General features: G+C 34.4%; 1 protein-coding gene across 1 annotated transcript in view; it reads right to left on the reverse strand.

The window, feature by feature from the left end:
* The window catches only part of SMC1B (structural maintenance of chromosomes 1B), a 34,006-nt gene that overhangs the window by 4,355 nt on the left and 6,574 nt on the right, over window positions 1-23,077 (reverse strand). Inside the window, exons 7-21 of the mRNA XM_085324461.1 lie at window positions 22,380-22,520; window positions 21,403-21,485; window positions 20,232-20,439; window positions 16,554-16,739; window positions 15,478-15,657; window positions 14,286-14,432; window positions 13,499-13,636; window positions 12,885-13,001; window positions 10,206-10,312; window positions 8,442-8,583; window positions 6,755-6,900; window positions 5,315-5,468; window positions 3,825-3,923; window positions 2,761-2,917; window positions 1,858-2,012 (exon numbers count right to left, since the gene is read on the reverse strand). Of these exons, the coding sequence (XP_085180587.1) occupies window positions 1,858-2,012; window positions 2,761-2,917; window positions 3,825-3,923; window positions 5,315-5,468; window positions 6,755-6,900; window positions 8,442-8,583; window positions 10,206-10,312; window positions 12,885-13,001; window positions 13,499-13,636; window positions 14,286-14,432; window positions 15,478-15,657; window positions 16,554-16,739; window positions 20,232-20,439; window positions 21,403-21,485; window positions 22,380-22,520 (2,160 nt within the window). The remainder of the gene's footprint in view (window positions 1-1,857; window positions 2,013-2,760; window positions 2,918-3,824; window positions 3,924-5,314; window positions 5,469-6,754; window positions 6,901-8,441; window positions 8,584-10,205; window positions 10,313-12,884; window positions 13,002-13,498; window positions 13,637-14,285; window positions 14,433-15,477; window positions 15,658-16,553; window positions 16,740-20,231; window positions 20,440-21,402; window positions 21,486-22,379; window positions 22,521-23,077) is intronic.

Genomic DNA, 23,077 nt, shown 5'->3' on the forward strand with positions numbered 1-23,077 from the left:
AAAATAGTCTAATAACATCTTGTCCCCTCTGCACAAGTTGCTACAGATAGAAATTTCTGTAGTTTACTRTCCATTTCATACAGGTTCTGTCAAGTCATAGATACAGTGAAAGAAACAAAAAATGTTTGTACTTTGATTTAAAGATCAACCTCTGTTTACAACCTCTGTTGTAAATAGTTCTGGAAGTAAAATGCAGTGCTTSTAACACAGAATCATAGAATTTGTTTTGTTGGAGGGATGCATATTTTCCTCTTTTTCTCTGCTAAGAATGCCCTTCACTGCTATTGCAATATTCTTCAAACTGTAAACATGGGAAGTATATGTGGCCCAACAACTCCCAGTTGTTGTGTTACCGCATATACTTATGTAAGAGGAAGTTTTGAGATGTACAGACCCTCTTAGCAAATCAGTTACTTAAAAAAAATTATCTTCCAGATTACTAGGGTACATACACTCCTTGCTCTTTAAGACATGAATGGAATCAYGTTTCTCTTTTCTACAGAGGAATAACGGAAAAAAGAAAAAAAAGCAGAATCTACCAGTGCATCTGTGTCTGTTCAACATTTTAAGGCATTTTTTAGGTAGTTTCTTTTGAAGTAGTTCTAACACACAATGTGCTGATGAAATAAATTTGACCGAGCAATATATTCATTGCACAATGTCCTCTGCATTAAGAATCTCTGGAAATGAAACTCTATGAGAACTTCCCTATTTTCATGTTACTCTTTAAGTGACCAACAGTTTTATCTGTTCAGCCACAATCTAGCCCAAGCCATTCCTTAGCTGACCAAGGCACAAATACTCTGACTGCACACAGAGCATTCAGTTAGTTTCCAATGCAGTCAGACTGTTTTCCTTCAGTTACTATGTTAGCACCTACTAGTTTTATCCTCTCAGCTAATTGCACACTAATCTCTCAGCCAGGTTACTACTATGGCTCAAGTCAAGGCACTGCATCACCGACTTCAGAAATAAAGTACCAAAGTACTCATTTTTTGAAATGCATCTGGAAAAAAAAAAACTGATCAGCTTTTAGAGTGATGCAAAGTCAAGATCTGCCTAACGTTTAGTCCAGAAGAACAGGCATGTACCCAGTAATTTTGAAGACAGAAATGCTTTATTATCCAGCCCAAATCGGAAGCCAAAAATATAAAGATACTTAAGGTGTTCATTGAATATTCAACTCTGAGTTAAAAACATAAAATTTGAAGATTTAAAAGGGTAAGAACTCAAGCCTGAACTCTTTAAGCATTTAAATATCTATTGAATTTGATGCAACAAAAGTGTAAACTATTACAAAGTTTAGGCATTAATACTGAAAGACTAGCAGAGATAATACCATGGTGACACCATGAAGTTACTGACACACTAAGTCATTGTTTTTATTTAACAGCTATAACAACCTTTAAAACCTCATATAGAATAGCACTGAAATAATAATTTCATTACAATTTTTAGATTTATTTATACTGATTAAGTATTTTTTTATTACTTGCTATTGCTATCACCAGATCTGTAGGCCACTGTTGTTTTTAAGTGAAATGCTTGAATATATTTCACACTTCTGTAATAATCTGCAAGTCTGATAACTATGAAAAGTAAAACTAACCCAAACTATCAGGTTCCCCATTTGGTTAACACTTCAGATGTTATTACTCTCTCTCAGGTCAAACATGGTCTGGCATATTATCTAATCATCTGACTCTTCTGAAATTCTGAAGTCTCTATTTGTGTAGATTTCTTTTTTCAGACGTGAAACTGTGTTTGGAAACTAAAAATGTTACTAAGTTTTTCTTATCCTAGATAACAAAGCTTGGAGTAGGCTTTCTAAGCCAAGTACCTGAAAATATGACACACCTGAGCACTACTGTTTCTGCAAAGTTTCTTGTAGATCTGATCAATAGCTATGGAGGCATGCTCAAAACACTGGCTAAAAAGCTCGTATCTCCTTTTTTTCACCTGCTCGAATTCTTGCTTGCATATTCTGGCCTCTTTTCTGCTGGTCTCAAAAGCTATGAAAAAAATTACTGAAATTACTCCATAATAAGCCTCTAAGCAAATAACACAGAAGAAATATGTATTGTGTACCATAACAAGCATCAAGGAAAATATTTATTACAGGAAAAAGCTCTAATGCACATACAATCAGCAGTTTCCTTCCAGATTTCAACTAAGGGGCCCCAAAAGCATAGAGTTAGCATGTATTCAACCTTCTCAATGCCACATCAATCTGGTGCAATGAAAAAAAAAAAAATTTCCTTCTAGTCTTTTCTGTAAGCTGGGTGTCTTAAACAGTACTGCATTTATCTGTTGCTATAGCTTCAGAACTCCCTCTTTTTGGAAGTATATTAACATCTTTAAGGACACCCAATAATTCTGCAGTAATGCTTATGTCCAAGTTATTGACAACATGTACGTGTTTCTTCAATTAAACATTTTTATAATTAAAGTCAGCAGTAGTTTTTTGAAAATAAGTAAAAATCCTTTATGATGTCATTTGATTAAGAAAGCATCTTTGCTAAACTATGTTATAGCTGAAATTGTACTTCAGGAAAATATTGCAGAGTAAAGTATTTATTAATAACTTTCTTTACGTTATTATTAAAAGATGACTGAGACTAAGGACTTGGGCATAAAATAAAATACCTTAATACTTGAAAGGAGGAAAAATAGCAGTGCCAACCCCAGAAATAGGATGTTTAATTAGGGTGAGAAATTGCACAGACACAAAAAACATTAGTAAGAAAGATTCAGTGTTACCATCTATTGATTCTTGGAACTTGTCCCGAACAATCTGCAATTTCTCTACTGCTCTTAGGTTTGGGGCAGCTGTCTTCATTAAAGTATTTTCTTTAGCTTTTATTTCCTGCTGAAGCTGGTTTGCATGAATCTCAATCTCTTTATCAGTCTCTAGCTCCTGAAGAAAAACATACACAGTTTGCTTTAAGGCCAAGACATTTCAAGACAACAAACGTAACAAATAGTCATGGCTTCAGGGAGAAGTACCCCACTCCTCAATTAGCTTTATTTGGAAAGGCAACAAAACAAGAAACTGTACTGAGRGTTCTTAGTTCTTAAAAATCAATTTACTACGTCTTAAGCATTGTTCCACAAGACCTTTAAGAACAGAAAGCAAGTTCTATTCAGCCTAGAAGTCTGGGTTAAAATACACCATAGAAGGAGGATTAGCTGGCTTCATTACTTGATTTGTGAAGAAAACCTTTCAAGGTTCTTGAAAAGTTCTTCAAGGCAAGTTCAAATGATGACAGATTTCTACCTTGCTCTGTACACTTAAAATACTGTCCTCTAATGGTCTAGCAGGTCATGTTTTCTCAGAAGTTCTTGTGTCTCTCTCCTTTTTAATCATCATAGCTAAAATAATTAAATGATGAAGGTTAAGTGCCATTCTCTGCAAATGATGTGGTATGAACCCTCCATCAGCCTATCACTAATTTCCAAAATTTTGTGTCATAACCTGTACCATTTGTTGAAACTTAAAGGCAAAAGGTAAAAGAAGAGGAAAAGAATAAACAAATTGCATTTACTATTTCTCCATTTCATTTCTATAGCTAAGGTAAATTTTTAAATTAAATTTACTTATATGTGACCTATCAAAAAATCCCATATATTATATTATTGCTATGTATGATCGCAAACAAAACATACACACACACACTCTTAGGAGTGCTGGTTTTTTAAGTAAGTTCAATTTAAAGGCTAGGGTGAAGAATAATTTCAATAAATAAAACATTTCAATCTGTGTTAATTTAAAATTAGTTACCTATAAAATACAATAGATTAGATTAATTTTAAAAAAAGTTTACCTTCAGGTCTTCTGGTAGGCTGCTGTAGTCTATCTGAATTGCCTCTTCTCTTTCATAGATAGTTGATGTAGTCTGAGTGTCTTCTATTTCAGTTCTTAGCTACAGATACAAAGGACATTCCCGTTCAGAAACATGGAACGGTGAACTTCTAACTATTAAAGCAATACATTAATAGGATGCAAGAAAGAGAGATACTGGTAACAGGACAGCAGGGAAATAGTACTTTTCCACTGATCACTCCCCCCCCGCCCAAACCAAACCAAACAGCATTCCTAGTTAATTAACACCCTCTAATAGAAAATGCACCATTTATATGAAGACTAAAACATCTGCCGAATTCAGTTTGAAATTCACATGAAACCAATAGTAATTTATTTGTAATATATTTAAAACAATGAACATATTGTAAGTATGTAAGGTATATATGGAAAGAATTCCTTTTCTCCTGGCAGTTCATTCCCCTTTCAAAGAAAAGCTCTGATACGTGTAAATCAGGGCATTTCTTCCACTCAGCTGGCCTCAGAAGAAATGACTGGCTTCAATTCCTTTTCATAAGCAGAGTATCTCCTGGCCATTGTAAGCTTGGATTCCAAACAACTACTCACTCTTGAACGAAAATACCCACTGCATATCATTATCAGCCCCTTTCCTATTAAGTTTCTTTCTCAGAACCATTTCCCACTGTCTTCTCAGTGATAGTAATTAGGAATGAGATTTTTAATGCTACTGCCTTCTCCTTGGTTTCATCTCTCTCTTATTCATGAACTATGTTGTAGTTAAGGTAACAATTTACCTTAACGATTTATCTCTAATGATTATCAGTTCATCTTTCCCTTCAAAGACCGCCTCACTGCCTTCAGTTTTCCTTCTGATCCATCCACTTACACCCATGCTCCAACAAAAGTAATTTTCCTAAGGAATGGGTTCAACAAGATTCCTTCCAAATTTGCAGCCCCATTACAGGCCTTTCAAAACACGATAGAAAAATAGGAGAACTAAGAAAACTAATCCTCTGCTACTAGGAATTTTTCTATATTCTAGCCTATCTCTGATTTCTGCGATCATCTATTTCTACATCCAATAAAGGGAGAAAAATCGTTTTAGACAGCATTTATGTTACAAATGAATGATTAACTACATCTTCTTTTAACTCATAAACATGCTGTATTTACAGTTCTGACTTGATTGCTGTGTGTCTTTTTACATATGTATATTTGGAATACCCTGTACCAATTTCCTTGAGACTTCCAGAGATTTATGTATTTTGCAGGAATATATTTCAAGTGTGGCCAGGAACACTTGCAAATGTTTTGGTCTACTAAACAAAAATCCTTCRATTGAATGGATAAGGCCTAATTAAAACAAAACACTGACATTATTTTAACATTATTCTATATGACAATCAGCTCTCAAAGAAAAAAAAAACTTTAAATCCAAGATTGAATGATTGTTCCTTCATGATATGTCTCTTTCATAAAGATTTTAAGTACCTCTACTTCACTGATGTCATCCAGTGATCCAAAGAGAAGACTTATTTTCAAGTCTTGCACTTTGCATTCAAGGAGCAGATTATGTCTTCTTAATCTTTTCTCTTCCAGAGATGTTTCTATTGCTGTAGCTTCCTTTTGTAATTTGCCAGCTTCCCTACACAAAAGGCAGAAAGCTACTAAAATAGCAGCAGCACCACTACCAACAGCATCTGTAGCCATACAGTATGAAAAACATTTACTAAACCACAAGGAGGGCTTTTTCCTCTGTACTCTTTATCAAAAAGGAAGGAAACTGGTACTTAAATTCTTTCATCCTCTTCATTTCGCGAAGTATTCAGAGAGAGATGGAAACCATGTACTATTCTAGCATGCAAAATACAGTCTGCTACTCTGTTCTAAGCTCTTAACTTTACCACAAGGTAAAGACTAGCAGCATAGACGTAATTCCAATATATTGCAAGTTCATACTATAGCACGTTCAAATATCCAACCCTCCTAAATACAACAAACATAAGCTCTGTTCTGTTCAAGTCTGCCTCTATGCATGGAGATTTGATCATTTTTAAATTGTCATCAATTACCTTTTCTCATTACTTGAAATGCAGTTGATTCTTTTTAACAAATTTCTTTGATAGCATCAAGTGGCTGCATAAGGCAGAGACAAAATAGTCTCTCATACTGTTAAAATTATGCACTCCAAGTGAACTAAAAAATGAGTATAAAGTATCCAATTCATGAGTTTATATAAAGTTCCGTAATTTTTTCTTAGCCATACTGTGCCAATATACCATTTTTTTTAAAGGTGGTTAAGTTTTTAAAAAAACTTCTGATTAAGAAGCAACACAGGAATCCATCAATAATAAATAAGCATGAGAAAACTGAAATATGAACTACCCCCACACCAGCTGATTTAAAGGCAGAGTTTATGACAAAATAGTGTCCTAAACCTAACAAAGTGCTTTAAGGTACACAGCACTTGACAGGCCTTGAGAAAATGAGAACAATGAAATCAGGAAAAAAAATAATTCTTATGAATTGAACTAAGTTATACATCTTAAATGAAAATATGAGATTATCAGCAAACCTAATGTAAACTTTAGGTCATTTTAATAGGGCCAAAAAGAAAGATAAGCTAGTATGCACTTATTAGGAATCAATAGGTATTTATCAGAAATTACAATGTATGCCAACACTAGATATAGTGTTATAGGTAGATAGCCTACCTTATTATGGGATGCTTTCATGATTCTCTTCACTTACATATAATTCACTATACTGAATTATAAAAACCATTAAACTAATGCATATTGTAATTCTGTTACTATGTCTCTAATGCACCTTTCACAGGAAAGCAGAACAACAGAAATTCAAGCACATGATCACTAAAAATCTGAAAATTATCACATGGATCATTTTTCCATGCATATAATTAGTAATTACCTATTAAGAGTTAACAATGTCTTTCTGAATTCTTCAACTTCGTTTTGGGTTTTTATAACCTCAGATTTATGAGCATTTAATCTATCCTTAAGATGTTGCTGCTCCTCCACAATTTCATTCACACTTTTTAGAAGCTTCTCCTCATCCTGCATAGAAATATTTACATTTTTAATCTTTTACCAAAAAACTTCGTATGAAACCTCTATTAAACAGAAAAAAAGGTTGAAGTTTTAACCTCTTACAGTACATTGAAGTGTGACTGCACAAAATATGAAATACATATAGGAATATCCAGATGTTTTGTATACATAGCATGGCCAGCTCCAGATTTGTGACTGTACCATCTAAATTCTAAAGGCAGGGATCCCAGGACTTCCATAATCTGTAGACTACTCCTTTTTCCTCARCTACTCCCTTAGCACTGCAAGAAGGATCCCGTCTGCTGTACAATTTACTTAGGAACAATTTTAAAATGTATTGTTCCTTAGAAATAAATCCACAGGTAATCTGCAAAGAACAAATAAATTGCAGAGGTGTGTGTACGCACATATGTATACATATGCACACGCATTAATATATACTTAATGTATATATATACACAAACATATGTACACAATACATGTACATGCATGTATGTACATATGTACATACATATAGATGAATGTACATGCACACACCACACCATTGGTAAATTGCTAAAAATTAGTTGTTAGAATATAGTAAATCTAATACGTGCATGAAGACGTAGTGCATAGAGACAAATATTATCACAAATTAATCAGGACTTACTGCTGTTGCAGCATCAGAATGAACTACCTCTAGAATTAGAATCACAGAATCCTTCTCCTGGGCAAAAATTTCTGATCTTGCTCAGTCTTATTTCAATGGAARTCTATGCACACGCATCAAGTTAGACACACATTTTTGTGCATCAGTGAATCAGGGCCATTTTTTTTTCCTCAGTATCCGAAAAATGTATCCTCTTATGTATTAAATATACATTTAAATGCTTTTAACATACAATAGCAGAGTTCAAGTGATGCTTGTGGCTTTCTGCCATGCTTTGGAGCAGTTTTACATTTCATTTCTTTTTTTTATTCAAAGCACTGTTACACATCTTTTCTCCTTTGCTTTCTAGTGCATCACAAGCACAATTTATTTAACAAGCAATATTAATATAATGGAACTTGATTATGAATATTTATTTTTATTACATATAGTCAACATGCTCTTGTGGAAGTAATTTAAGAAAGAGCACACTATGAAGGAGAAATGCCTGTGTATTACTTCAATTAAAAAATCTAACTTAGTGTTCATAGTCAAGTTTTTTAAGCCTATTAATTTTTGTGAAGCACTTTAAAGCTTAAAAGCACCAGATGTGTTTGCTATTACTCACAAAGCCTTATAAAAAAATCTCAACCACATGCTATTAGTTTTATCTGTAGTCATATGCTGCCTTTTCATATAAACTAAAAGCAACATAATACTATATATACAGTAATCTCAAATTTCCTGATTTCTGTAGTTTTTAATTTAAAAGTTTTAATATGACAGTAGAGGTTATTTCAAGGTTAAAACAACAACATGTACCTGAATTTTTTAACACAAAGTCCCTTAGGACTAGAAGAATACGTATATATGTAGGTCAGGATGGGTGGAGGTATGTGGCTGTGTGTGTTCTGGTTACCTTCTGCAACCTGGCAATCTCAGCTTCATCTTTATGGATGGTTTCCCTCAACATGCTGACTGCATTTGTTAATTTTTGTAGATGACCATGATTATATTCAAGCTGAATGCTTAGTCGTGTCTTCTGGCTTTCAAACTCCAGTCTAGTCAAAGTACAGTACAATACTTCAAACCAACGCTTACAAACTAGTACTAGTAGATATTAAAAGAAACATTTTCACTTTTACTATTTAGTGTGTATATATATTATATAAAATATACATATATTTATATAAACAAAGGTATCTTTTACTTGACTACAGGAACATGTATACATTTGGATCACTGATTCCACTACACAGCATCTTGCAGATGTATTAAAAACCAGAAAAAGTACACTAATAATCAGTTCAACAAATACCACATAAACAAATAACATGGCCACATTTAGTAAGAAAAGTAATACAAAAGTTTCAAGTTTCTCAGTATATGAGATGTATTTGCAAGTGATGCAGATAGGAGCTGGTAAAAGACTACACTGATGCTGTGTATTTATTATACACCTGGGATCTCTGCTCTGCCTCAGTAAGCCTCCTAACCAGCTGACATAAATGTCAGTCTGAAAACTGTAAGGAATCACAGCTGGGAGACAGCAATTAACAAGTAAAAGACTACAGCTTTTTAAGCCACATTCAGCTTTGCTCACCATTTCTCAGCTGAGAGCTGTATTTGTTTGTAACAGTAAAACACAAAAGCTACTTCATATTCTACTGTGAGAATGTAATGAAGTAAAACTCAGGGGCTGCTTACAAAAAGGTTTCCTCACAGTTGCTTTCTGCCTCTCAGCTTGGAGCTCCTGGATGATTTACCAGGAGTGAGCTCTGCATCCAAGCTTTTGTCCATGCAAAATGGCTGGCACCACACCAGCTCTAAGCTCTTTAGACCTAGGCGAAGTCTAAATTTTCCTCCTCACCATACTCTAGTTCTTGCCAACATAAATAAATGATCAAATCACTTCTGCCAACAAGTGCTTAAACTTCAAGTGAATGCATAGTACCACYACTACACTGCAGCCCTAACCAACGCATACATTTGCCCAAAATTCTGAAACACAGTCAGAGTCACTTTGTAGCTGAAGGGACTGCTGAAAAGAAAATGGAGTTCAGTGCTAGGAATCAAACTGGTCACGTAGAAAAATTATTTCTGTAAAGAATGCTAGGAAATCCATGAATCATTATCTGCCTGAAAACTCCTGTACTACCTAAGACAGTTAATGTTCTTGTTCTTTAAGATATAAATTTGTAGTCCTGTGATATCTGTCTCTGAGTAGAATATCAGTTGGAGGATATCTATGAGAAAACTACGACTCCACTTTCTCTAACAGTATCTTCCTATCTTAAATTACTGTATCTTACATTCACTTCTCCTTTAAGACTCATGCCCATAAGTCATCCTCACTCACATCATCCTCAATTTGCAATAGAACCATTCCTCTGCACGGATTTTAGAACACCGTTCTTCTTTGCCATTTTATTTTTCAACAACAGTACTACTAAAATAACACATTTTACCCTATCAAGTTGGTTGCAAAGAGCCACTGTGGACATGTGATGACAAATCCAAACAATGGTACTGCAACTGCTAGCTATTAACCTAATTCTTGCAATGCTAACRTGACCTTTTATAGTCATCTAGGTTTTTGTGGTATTTCCTGTGAAACAGTTATTCATTTACCAGTGTGCCCGGTCTAATACAATCCACACCACTTTTAAATTACAAATACCACCTTTTTCTATCAATCTCCTCTTGTTGTCTCACACGTTCTTGTTCATACACACGAATATTTTCTATACCAATCTCTTCACAGAATTCCTGGAAGACAGCATCTTCAGCCTTGGAGTAAAGAGAAGACAAACCAAAATCTTTATACTGCTTTGCAAATCACAAAAATCAAACATTTACACAATCATTTCATGCTAGAAGCTAGAAGTTCAAGTTATTTCAGAGAAATAACAAACTTCAAGAGGCAACAGGCAAAAACTGAAATATAGAAAGTTCTATCCGAATATGAGAAAAACCTTCTTTATTGTGAGGGTAACAGAGCACTGGAACAGGTTGCCCAGAGAGGCTGTGGAGTCTCCTTCCTTGGAGATACTAAAAAGCTGTCTGGATGCAATCCTGGGAAACCTGCTCTAGGTGACCCTGCTTAAGCAGGGGGGTGGGACTAGATGAGCTCCAAAGGCCCTTTTCAACCTCAACCACTCTGTGATTCAACTCCAAGAAAGGAATCAGGACTTGACATTTTCAAATTACACCTTCAGTACAAAGTACCACCAGGTTTCAGGTATATGATCTGCAAAAGAAGGTCCTAGGCCCTTCTTGACTGCACCTGGTCATTCCAAAGACAATTACAGCCACTACAGTGTAACCAGCTTCCCTGATTTTATCTGTGGTCCCATTCACATGGGGAAAGAAGGCTGGATGGCATACAAGACTAACCGACCCACTGTCAGGTTAAGTACAGCTCAGTTCCTCATTTTAATCCTTTCTCAAGACCCATAAATACTAATTGCTATGTCCCATTTATAAAAGCACCAAATCAAAACAAAAACAGTACAGAATCCTCCACTTCCTAACTATATAGTATATACTAACAAAAGTTTCAGCAAAAAAATTTAAGTCCTAAATTCTAACAAAAAATTTAACTAGATAAATAATAACTACATGGAAAGACTGAACAAAGAAACAGCATTAGCCCACAGCATTTAAAAGAAAACCGAACACACTGAATAAAATTTTAGAGAATTTCACAGGGCCAAAAATAAGTACTGTGTGTGTATATATATATATATATATAAACATATATATATATACACACACACATATAAATACATACATACATACATATATATATATATATATATATATATATTTAATGCAGGCTTGTTTAACCAGGTATCAAATAGCATATTAGAGTTATATGATACCTCGGAAATTGATGACTAGTTTGCACAACTTTTTTTTGCAGTACAAGCAAAAAAAACATAACTGTAACTTGAATTCTTATGGCCCAAATACTAATGATTTCTGCAGTATTTGCACAAGACAAACATTTGCACTTCCTCATGCTTTTACCACAAACAGGTAAGACAGAGAACATGCGGCAGTTTTGGTTTCTTTTCACATGCAGAATTCCAGTCACAGATTAAAACTCTAGAAAGACTGATGAGAAGGGAGAAGAGGCCAGGAACTAAATTACATATTTATGTACTATACATTCCAGGTAGTGGTTAGTAATCTTTCTAGAAATAGTCTACATTTACACAAGCATCTAGGCGCAGACCTCTGAATTTTCCAGACAAACTACAGCACCACCCTTCCAAGGCCTGTGCCAGGTTTGTTAGTGTTTGGCAACAGTAGGGATAAAGGCAGCTTCCAGACAGAAGTTGTGAATGAGATTTGTTTCTTGGAGATGTGAGTAATGTTGTCTGAACGCTAGAAGAACACCCTTCTGCTATCATACTAGGCTTTAATACTATCCACTTCACTGAACTGCCTTCAGTTGCTTTGTGATAACCATTATTTTGGATTTATCAGCTACCTACAAGAACTGTTCTGGTGACCACCTGAAGAGTAGAGAATAGCAAGGAACTGAGGCATAAGTTGGCACAACAGTCTACAGAAAAAAACAGCCCAGGAACCTAACACACTGGATCACACAACATCTTAAAGAACTTTTCCTGCTGATGATAAAGAACTGGAAAGGAGTAGACTCTGATGACAAAAGCTGTCTAGTACCTGTAACAGGTAATGAATTTAGGAGGGTTGGAATAGCACAAGGCCCCGAAGCTCTGCATTAGCGATCCCTCCAGAGTGAGGGGTAGCAAAGATGAATCATCCATACCACAACATAAATCAAGGCTTTCATTCAGAATCCACAAGAATAGAGGCATTCAACACCTCTTTCTTTCTTTTTCTTTTTTCTTTTTTTTTTCTTTTCTTTTTTTTAGACAGTGGAATGAGAAATTTGCTAACAATCATCAGGCAGCTCACAGGCAACATGACCAACTGTCATCATTAGCTGTTGAAGACCTTGAACCGTTCCCAGACCTGAAGGATGTGTGACATCCTAGAGGTGATCATCACTTCACAGTTTAGCAAAGCCAGATAGCTCGACCATTCTCTCACAGTAATCAGAGAACACAGAAAAATCACTGACAGAACTAGCTTTGTCCCAAAAAGAAGGTTTTGAGTCTTCACACTATGCTGCTCTTTATCTACTTTTCTATTCTATATAGCAGCGTAACATGTCATAACCTAGACATGACACCTGTGGATCCTTGTCTACAAAGTAGGTTACGAAGTTAAAAGTTGTCCAAGCTCTCAGAGCTGCTAGAAACAGAAAGATGTTTCTATAAAGACAGGTAACAACATAGGCTGTCGTGATTATGAGAGAAAGCAATACCTCATTAATTTTTTTCTGAAATTCTTCTATTTTTTCTTTTCTTTGTAATATTCCTTCTTTCAGCATATCACGCTGAGATTCAATATTTATCAGTTCACTTTCCAGTTTAGATTTTTCCTAGATAGAAAGAAAGGAAAAAGAAGGTAATTCTTCTAAACAAATGGACACCTTCCTATGCATCACTAGACAGTTCTGGCCCAGATTATCTGTATTTTCTGATTTAAAATGTTAATTTTTTTCCTTTTGAAAAGCTACTTATCCGTATTTATTGCTGATTTGCATGCAACAGTTACAGTTTTAATGAGTGGAAAGGCACATTACATTATAAGTATCATTTAAATTATTTGACTTACAGACTTTTGAAGGCTACTAAATGGTAGATCAAGCTTACTGGGAGTTCAAGTTAATTTAAAGAATAATAAAATAATGAGACTTTCTGTATTTTATCTTGTTTTTTATATTTTATTAATTCTTCAGTCATAACCACTGTAAGCAAAACCTAAACTGAATTTAAAAATTACGTAAGTCAGTCATGACTACTTCACTTGTAATTACAGCTTAGGTAAACAAAAACAATAATTAACCATAAAAATTGTAAAAGCTTAATACTATACCTTGCAGCAATTAGCAAGGTGTTTCTTTCTAATAAGCTCTAATTCACTCTGTGAATATTTAAGTCGTGTCTGAGTTCCATGGCATTGAGCTTGCAGCTGCTTCAGATCAGTTTCCTTACGTTTGATCTTCATTAAGTCCTAGAAAACATTAAAACAGGAAAAGACAAGAAGTATTTTAAACAGAAGTTGACTTATTTGAAGATTACTTATTTTTTAGATTCATGCCCTATATAAGGTTAGCCTCACTGAGGGAAATCATGATCAAGTGTGTTGATGGCACTGGTCATACTCAACAGCAGTTTTGAACACATTTATCAGACAAGAAAGCATACACTTGTGAACTCCTTCTCTATTCCTCCCCACAAATAACCAGAGGTATGACAAATCATTTTACACTGATAGGCTTTTGTCTGTACAGATATTTTCATATCCACAGATTATATCAACCATTTTGCTAAAAGCCTTTAGGTATTCAGAACCAGATCTCTTTGTTTAATGTAACTCATATTAACAATGTTGGCCTTGTTCTCTGCCTCTGTGATATCTGAAGCAACCCACCAGATAAGGACAGAGATCTACAGTGTGTTACTATTAACTAAGAGGGTGAATAGCTACTATGTCCTTCCTGCTTTTTCTTTAAGTTTTGAAAATCATCTTGATCTTCCCCATAGCCGAATATAAAAAAGAAAGAATTTATCCAAAACAGAGTATTTACTCACCACCATCCTATATAAAATTTCCATGCCTTTTTGCCTTTAGCAGTTAAGTGCTTTTTTACTAGACCTACCTTTAACTCATTAATCAATCTATCTCTTCTTTCTTTCATTTTATTAATTTCTTTATCATCCCAACATCTAGCTTTAAATCTTAGATCACTTGATCCTCCAGAGATCACTCCAGATTTCAAAAATAAAGTTCCATCAAGGGCCACTGTCTGAAACAAACAAACAAATAAAAAATCTTGAACACCACAAAGCAGCAAAAAATGGACAGCCAAAATATCCCAGAACTAGGGCACCAAAATATGCTAGTTAAACAAACCACAACCACRTTTTAGTTGTTCTCCATTTATTCTCCCTTTCCAAACCTGCTAGCATAAGATACACTAAGCAAGTCAAAGAAGTTTTTCATTTCTTGGTGCTAATTACTTTTTAGCATTATTATAACAGATCAGAATAGGAAATAAAATTATATTATTTCCCTGTATTTACTAAATTATTATGAGACATTTGAGTATATATTGGCAATTTATAAGGTTATGGCTGGCTGAGTAGAGTAAATCAAGCAAGGTAATAATGGAGTGAAGAAAAATTATGGGGCTGGAAAAGTGAACAGCTCATTTGTAAACATATTCTTTACTAAAACTTACACTTTCTGTTTATTTTTGTGAGTTGACTGGATTCCAAGCAAAACATACTTTCAACTTAAACACTTTCAACTTACAGCTCTTTYGATCAAGATTTTAAAAGGTTTAATAAGTGCAAGAAAGCACATTTTGGGCTATGACAGTAACTACAATAAAGCAAAGTAAAAAGAACTGCAGAAAGAAGTAAGAGTCCTCAAAGCAGGGTACATCTACAAGTCCAAAGATTCCTTCAGATATTTGAAGAATTTTTGGAAGTATTTATTTATAGAAAAGCTAGCAAGAATATGTTTTTATTTTTAAATTAGGCAGTTTTAAAAACAGGATTATCCTCCTTCCTATCATCACTCGAGGGCCATGTCGGGGAACACGTTTGAACACTGTAACAATAACAATTTTTCCAATTTACCTTCTTTTCCCAGGAATGTACCATAAGCAGCAAGACATAAGCATGTAAAATACCCAGAGATTTATTTAGTAGTAGACTGGACAGCACAGTACCATGCTGTGTTTATCTGCCATATTTAGTGGAATGTTTATGGAAGAATTATTTAAACGGCATCAAACATGTAACTGGAAAATTGAAAGAGATATGCAACAAAATTCAGCTTCTTACCTTCAACCTCACCGGTCCATCAAATGCTATTTGTTTTGCTTCTTTAACTGTTTCACAGACCAGACCATTGCCACTCACAAACTGAATCACTTTCTTCAGTGGAGGAAATGGAGTCTGTACAACATCTACCATCATTTTTGCTCCTTTTATCTCTCTCAACTTTTCATTGATTGGTTTAACCTGTAAAACCAATATGCAGTGTTTATAATCAGCTGGAACCAGACTCCAGCAACTCAGTAGTATAACAAGAGGGGGAATGGTGTTCCAATTTCTAAGTGGCTATAAAAGAGGCACAGCACTCTCTTACCAGGTATAGAAGTATGTACGAGTAACCCAAGACACACTGATAGGTCTCTTTCGCATCAGAAGAGCACATGGTTAAGCAGCACCAAAAATCATAAATCTGTCCTGTAATATTCTAGCACAACCTACATATTCTCTAATGTGATCAGGTTATTCAAAATTCCTTAGAACGTAGTCTTAAAGTCTGAAAAGCACATTAGAGTTATCTATACTACCAAGAAGTCTTGCATATTAATCTGTAATATAGTTTTCAACAGGTTGAATGTGGTATCTAAAATTCTGGTCATAAACTTTAGTGATTACACATGTTCTCTTAAGATAAAATTGATCTTTACATTYTAGCTCTTTCAGAAATTAAATCATCTAAGTAAAGTACCATGTCGTAACAACTAATCATATCCAATTCTGAGTAGCCTGGGTACYAAGATGTATGAATCTACAGAATGGCTCTCTCAATTGCTGCAAAACTAGAAACAGATCTGTTTTCCATATTCTGTGTACACCATACTGTTCAGGACTATACAAGTCCCAAGATATGTATAACTTACTCTACTATTTCTAAATAAAGAGGCATAAAGTAATTTCATGACCTAAATATAGAGGCAGAAGAAGAGTCTGAGTTTTAACAACAATGCGAGATCTTCTGAGCTCTCAAATCATGCTAGTTGTGCGTTAACACTTCACTTCTGTTTTAGTTAAGCTTAAATTAGCCAATATCAAGATTTACAACTGTATTAAATTGCTGATGATGGGAAAAAGAAAAATGTACTTACATCAAGGTAATCCAAAGCAAGGAAAGTTTCAGGTTCAGCTCTTTCTTGTTTTAGAAACTGAATGCAATCTCTTGCTGTTTTTTCAGTGGCAACAACAATAGCAGTCATGTATTTGCTGAACACTTTGGTAACAGCAAGTTGGTATTTTTTATGAATAGGATGGCACAGGTCAAGCAGTCTTCCAAACTGAAGACAAAAATAAAAAGAAATAATAAAATCTTATTTTAGATATCAAATATAACAAGATACTGAAGTAGCAGGAGTAAAACATATTGCACATCTATCAGTTGCACTCTCTTACAATGGCTGTAAGTTAGAAAAACAGAAATTGGAGCAGCGATCAGTCCAAATAGCAAAGTACACTTCGAAAATCTAGAGAGATGTACATTTTCCCTAAAATTAGTTGCATGCTTTGTAACAGTATCTTACCCACAGTATTTGGCATACGCTTTCAGAAGCGCAACTGAGTGACAATACTAAGATCAGCTAAGTATCTTTTATGATGAGAAAAAAAGCATCTACCACACAATAAAATTAAGTCTTTGAACAAAGTCATAAGTAAACAGAAACAATTAACTGGAAAACAGCATCAAGAAATGCATTGCTGCCAATTCCAGTGTTACACCCCAAAATATGTATCTGTTCATAACAGTAGCTTGAAAAGAGTCAATACTGCTTTTCATTGCATAACATAGTACAAAGAATCATGACTATTTTGCCACATATTAACAGCAGTCATAGACAAGCCTGCTTTGCAAAAAAATCTGGAAGTTCATTACTGCACTGATAACTTACTGCTTACTACTTCACACATACAAATACCACACTTTTTTTTTTTCAAAAATTGAATAAGAAGTTTAATAATAATCTTCACTATTTAAGTATTTAGTGATTTGTAGCAATTTAGGAAAAATGAGTAATCTTAAGCAAGCATTTTTGTTTGAAAAAATTCAGTTAAGTTGCTCCAACTTACATCTTAACAAGCCTGCAGACTTATTGTACGTGTGAGATTCCCTAATTAATTTCAGGTGTATACAAATACTGGCAGCTCAGCTGAATCTGTAACAAGAGTTATCTTGCCAATTGAAACTAACAATGCCAGAATGAAATTTTGAAATTTAAGCTGCAAAAAACTGTAATGAGCTGCAAAATTTATTTGTTAAATCAGACAAATCCATGAAAAGACAGGCATGTCACTCACACTGCAGGACTCGCATCACTGCATTGCTATTCCACTACTGATGTTCACTGATAGTTAAGAATCTGTTACAAGAATCTTTTGACAGAACAGAAACTTTAAAATGGATATAAGAACTAGGCACGAAGTTGCACTAGGCCATTTTTTGCATAGGAAATCCAAAAGATTGCCAATACAACTTCCTTGTCCTGCTCAAGTTCTGACTGAGGACTTAGTGGACGACTAGAAGACGAAGTGATTCAAATCACTTTCACCCCTTGATATTTTCCTTTAACTTGGGCTGYGTTCAATTTCATTTTTATTTCAGGATTTGCAACCAGAGTGTAAGGAACAGGTCTGTTGCCTCACATACTGATGCTGGGAAAACTATTGCAGGAACAAAGGTAACTGAAGCAGATAATGCTAAGATCGCTACAGTTTAAATAATCTATTTCAAATTATCTAATGTTTTATGTGATAAAAGCCATCCCATCAGTGAGTACTCCTGCATGTGCAGTTTTTTAAAGAAAAGGACACAGAACACCAGGAAAAATGTTCCTCCCCAAGGCCAGCTAGGTATCACCAGCATAGTTCAATTTTTGTCGAAGAGGGATAGAAATCACAGATTTCTATCTCTATCTCTAAAAAGAGATTTACCTATCATTTTTGATTTTGGGAACATCTTGTGAAAACAGATATAAAAATTCTGAGGAATAGCTGAAAATCAGAAATTTCATAATCTCTCAATAAAACAATACTGGTTTCAGAAAAGATTCTGCCAAAAACAGAGAAAAAAAAGCACAGGACAACTGAACAAATTTTATTTTTTATATTCTTATGGCAGCATTAGGAAGCAGATATGTCCCCTTCTAAATATTTTTTCAAAAAAAGATTCCCAGCTTAATTGAGTATGTGTATCATATACTGAAATATACTCAGAGACCAACTATTCTATTGATTAGATTTATTAGAAAGTTCTTGCAGTGTTTTCTAATATTGGAATAAATATTTTAAATTGTCTATGAAAAGGTACACATATGCCTCTCAAAACAATTAACATATGAATCTTGGTGAATATTTTTATGTCTGTTGACAATTCAGAATCACTGTGCAGAAAAGTTAATGAAATTACTGAAAAGTAAATCTAAGTAAAATGTAGTAAGTAGTACGCAAAGACAGACCACTCAGGAAAATAACGTATCTCAAGCGTTTAAGCAAAATAATCCCTTGCAAGACATTTTTTCAGGAAGAAATGGTCTTACAGCAAACCTTCCCATTCATTTGTTCAAAATATACAAGTCAAGAATATGTTTTCACAACAGAAAGAAGAAAAAAAAAAATCTAAAATATCAAACTCCACARAAGAACAGAACTGATCAGAATTATTTCTGTGAGGCAAGCAGTACTGTGTCTATTTCTGGAAACTGAAAAATAATGATAGCGCATGCTACTATTCTTCTTATGCTCTCTATGCTCTCCTAGAAAAAGGTGACAGAATATACRATAGGCATTAAACAAATTAATCCACTACTATTACACAACTCTTAAGATATTCCATATTATTCATATGTCCATTGTCCAACAACCAGAAAACAAAGAAATCTCGCTTAGGATACCTAAAGATACCTAACATCTGTCAATTTTCATCTTGGGATGAGGAGAATGACAGCAATATAGTAGTTTTGAGTGAGACTGCATTCTGGAAAAGCAAAACTAATCTCTGTCAATATTTTTAAAGATATTTTCCCAAAAATCTGCATTTTTCCTCACATGTAACTCTATACAAAATAATTTTCCTTGCAATTGAAGATGCTGACACCCRATTTTTTGCCTTGCAAATCTGCAATATGAGTTCTGCAAATGAACTCACACTGAAGGAAAAAGAAGATACTTTCTCAGTCACAGAGACCGAACTCCATGAAAAGCATTGAGCCTGCCCTTCTCCACAACACATGTAAGGAAGGCCACTGAAGCAGGAATGAAACTCACCGTAAGTCAAATGGAGCCCAATGAAAAAACATGCTTTACAATTGTCATACTTACACTTAAGACCAGTTTCTTACTGGGGAGAAGGGATTCCCTGCGATTTCTGACTAGCCATTCTGAAATCTTTTGCATAAAATAAAAACGGAACTCAAATCTTCATCAGCAATATGCATGCAGGCAGGTATCATGACTCTATGTATAATTTATCAATATAATAGTTTACAAAAACTAAGTTCTCTGCAATCAAATTATCTGATCCCTCTTATAAAGAATATCAATAGCAAAGATGTAAAAATTGAGCTTCTGAAATTTAACACTATTTTTTGTTTACACTTCAGAGGAGATGCCTGTAATACAGAAGCAGCATCTCAATTTCCCTTTTGCGAGTACACCAAAATAGGCCTGAAGTTTAAAATACATTCAAGACGGTTCAATTTACCTGTTTACTAAATCTAAAGCAGAACTCTCAAATTTTGATTTTAAAATAAGGCACATAAGCAAGGCTATTCAATTACCACAAAATCCGGATACAGTCTTTTGAGACTTTCCAGGATCTCTGCTTTCATTTGCTGACGCCTTCCTTCATGGTAATCAATTTTGGCATTCTGGAGTTCACTAACTATTTTGTTCAATTCTTCATTCACTTCAGCCATTCGTATTGTTGAATTTTCAATTTCCTTAGTTAGCCTTTCCTCTTGCTGTTTTTTCTCTGCTAACAATTCACTTCAAAGCAAAAATAGGAAACCGATTATTTTATTTATACAAGTTTTTGGCTTAAAAACTTAAACTAATGCAATGGTCACAGATTATGAAAAGAAAACTAAACCTTTTTTGTATCTATAGCAAGTTACTTATGTAGTTGGATTCTATCTAGCATATGCTACTTTTAAGGTTTCAAAAATGTGTTCAACTAACAGCTTAGGGCTGCTTGTAATACTGAATAGTACTACTTCATCCATAATCAACAAAAGGTCTGCTGTTCTAAAGCTTAAGGGATTGAGAATCCTCACGCAAAATTATGCTTTTCTTTACACACTTTCCAAGTCACTAAGGCTCTTCCATGGTCTACTACAAACAACTAAAATCATTTTGCATCACATTAGTCACAATTGGCTTCCTGCTCCCTGTCCAGGGCATAGCTTTCTTCTGTACACAAACAGCACCACTAAGCCAAAGCACATATTACAGATGCAAAGGAAAATATAGCTTGGAAAAGATATCTGGAAATTACGTTCTCCAACTTTTTGCTCAAAAAAGGGCTAACAAAGTTCGATCAGGTTGCTCAACAAGGGCTCACACAGCTTATTTCATAACAAGTGAAAGTCGGCAGAGGCCAAGAGTCAAAGAGCAAGAATTGACCTATGCTTCTAATACAATGTAGATATTAACTGGCTTCTAGAGCATCACAACTATGAAACTACTGTATTCTCTGACTCAGAATTTGTRTATTAACAGCCCAAACCTCTAGTCTGCAGTGACACAATCCTTTTAATCTGCAAACTGTAAGAAATGAGAAGAAACTACAAAACTATTTCAAACATGAACGAATTGTCATGTTTATACTTTGACAGCTGAAGTAGACGAAATACTAAAATCAAAGCAAAGGAATTATAAACCAGCCACATTAATATAAAAATATATGATACAACAARGAATCTGATTAGCTTTTAATTTTTTTTAACATACGTGCATGTTTTGGTATACTCTTCTAACTTCTCTGCTCGTTTCTTATGCTCTTCTATCTGTTCCATGGTCTGTTTTATACTTTCCTATACAATCACAAATAGAATGCATTAAAAACCAACAGATGAAAATGGTAACTTTATAGCTGTATCTGGAAGTCCTGATTCATAATGGGTACCAAGATGGAGTTTATCCTCTTTGTAACTATCTCATGCTGAAGCAATAGCATCTCTTTTCCACTAGTGGATAACAAATTGCACTAAGAATAATGAAGTAATTTTGCCTTACCAAGGATACTATTTCCATACTTAGCAATAGTTCAGAAAGACTCCTCAGCATAAAGAATAATGACATCATCATCAACTGAAATATCTCCGAACAGTGTTAATAAATTATGATTATTAAAACAAAGGTGTTTTTCTTCGTAAGATTATTTGAAGGATTTTCTTAAGTAGAGAGACGCATGAAAAAGTTGACATGGAGTTTATAAACTGACACAAAAGCATTGTACTAGCAAATACAAACCAGCAATGAAGGAAGTATTTTCAATTATTGGAATCAAATAAAAATACATAGAATCATAGAATTGGTAAGGTTGGAAGAGACYTCTGGAGATCATCTAGTCCAACCCTCAAACGAGTGGCCCATAGGGGGATCAAACCCACGAGCTTGGCATTGTTAGCACCATGCTCTAACCAACTGAGCTAAATAAAGGTACAATTCCAAGTAACCACAAAATATTAGATGAYAAGCTTTCATAAACAAATCCTCAATGTGGGCACACACAACCATTTTCTGAACAAACTCCTTTTGCTAAACTTGTTGTTATATGAAAATTGCATAAACACTTGCAATGAAACTTCTGTGTTTTGTTTACATCAAAGCATCTAATACATTTATATAGGCATTTATACCAAAGGAAGGATAGAAAAAAAGAACATGTTTCTCCTTATAACCTAATTCTAGTTTGATGCAAATACCTCGATTTCTTTTTTCTTCCTTTGATGAAGTGTCATCCTTTCTTGATCAGCTTTTTGCTCCCAACGAAGTTTATCTAACTGCTGGGTTAGAGTGGCTACTTTCTTTCTCGCTAATTCCTTTAGCTCTTTGTAGCGCTCCAACTGGACAAATAGCATGAAAAAAAATGTACAGTACATTCCACTGAAAATAGCTGTTACGTCTTCAACTAGCAATCACCTTCCTTTTAAAAGTCAAGATTTTGAAAACTACCCAACTATTCACAAGACTTATCTTGCTACTAAATCTATTAGCCATTACATCTTATTAAAGAAGGATTCAACTCAAAACTTATTCTTCCTGTCCGCAGTCTTGTTTCATGCTCGTAATGACTCTTATTTTTGAGAAAGCTTTACATTTATTTTATTGTAAACATTAAGGTTAACAGTTACTGCACAACTCCAAAACAGTGAAGTTTGGGTATTTATAATTACAGAGTTCTTATTTTAGCACAGCACCCCTGCATTATCGAAGAAAAATTTTTTTTTTTTTTTTTTTTGAGTCTCATACTAACTGAACAATAGGAAGTAGAGCTGCCTTTTTGTTTTTTTATTAATTTATCTTACAGTATTTTAAGGGAAATAGTGGAGAAAAGAATCTAGCTCTTGGTTATAAAATGGTTTCTGGGCAAAAAGTTACATACACTTTTTTTTCAATTGTG

The sequence above is a fragment of the Rhea americana genome, unplaced genomic scaffold (genome assembly GCF_003343005.1).
Source record: "Rhea americana isolate MKP2758 unplaced genomic scaffold, rheAme1 scaffold_91, whole genome shotgun sequence".
NCBI classification, from domain to species: Eukaryota; Metazoa; Chordata; class Aves; order Rheiformes; family Rheidae; genus Rhea; species Rhea americana.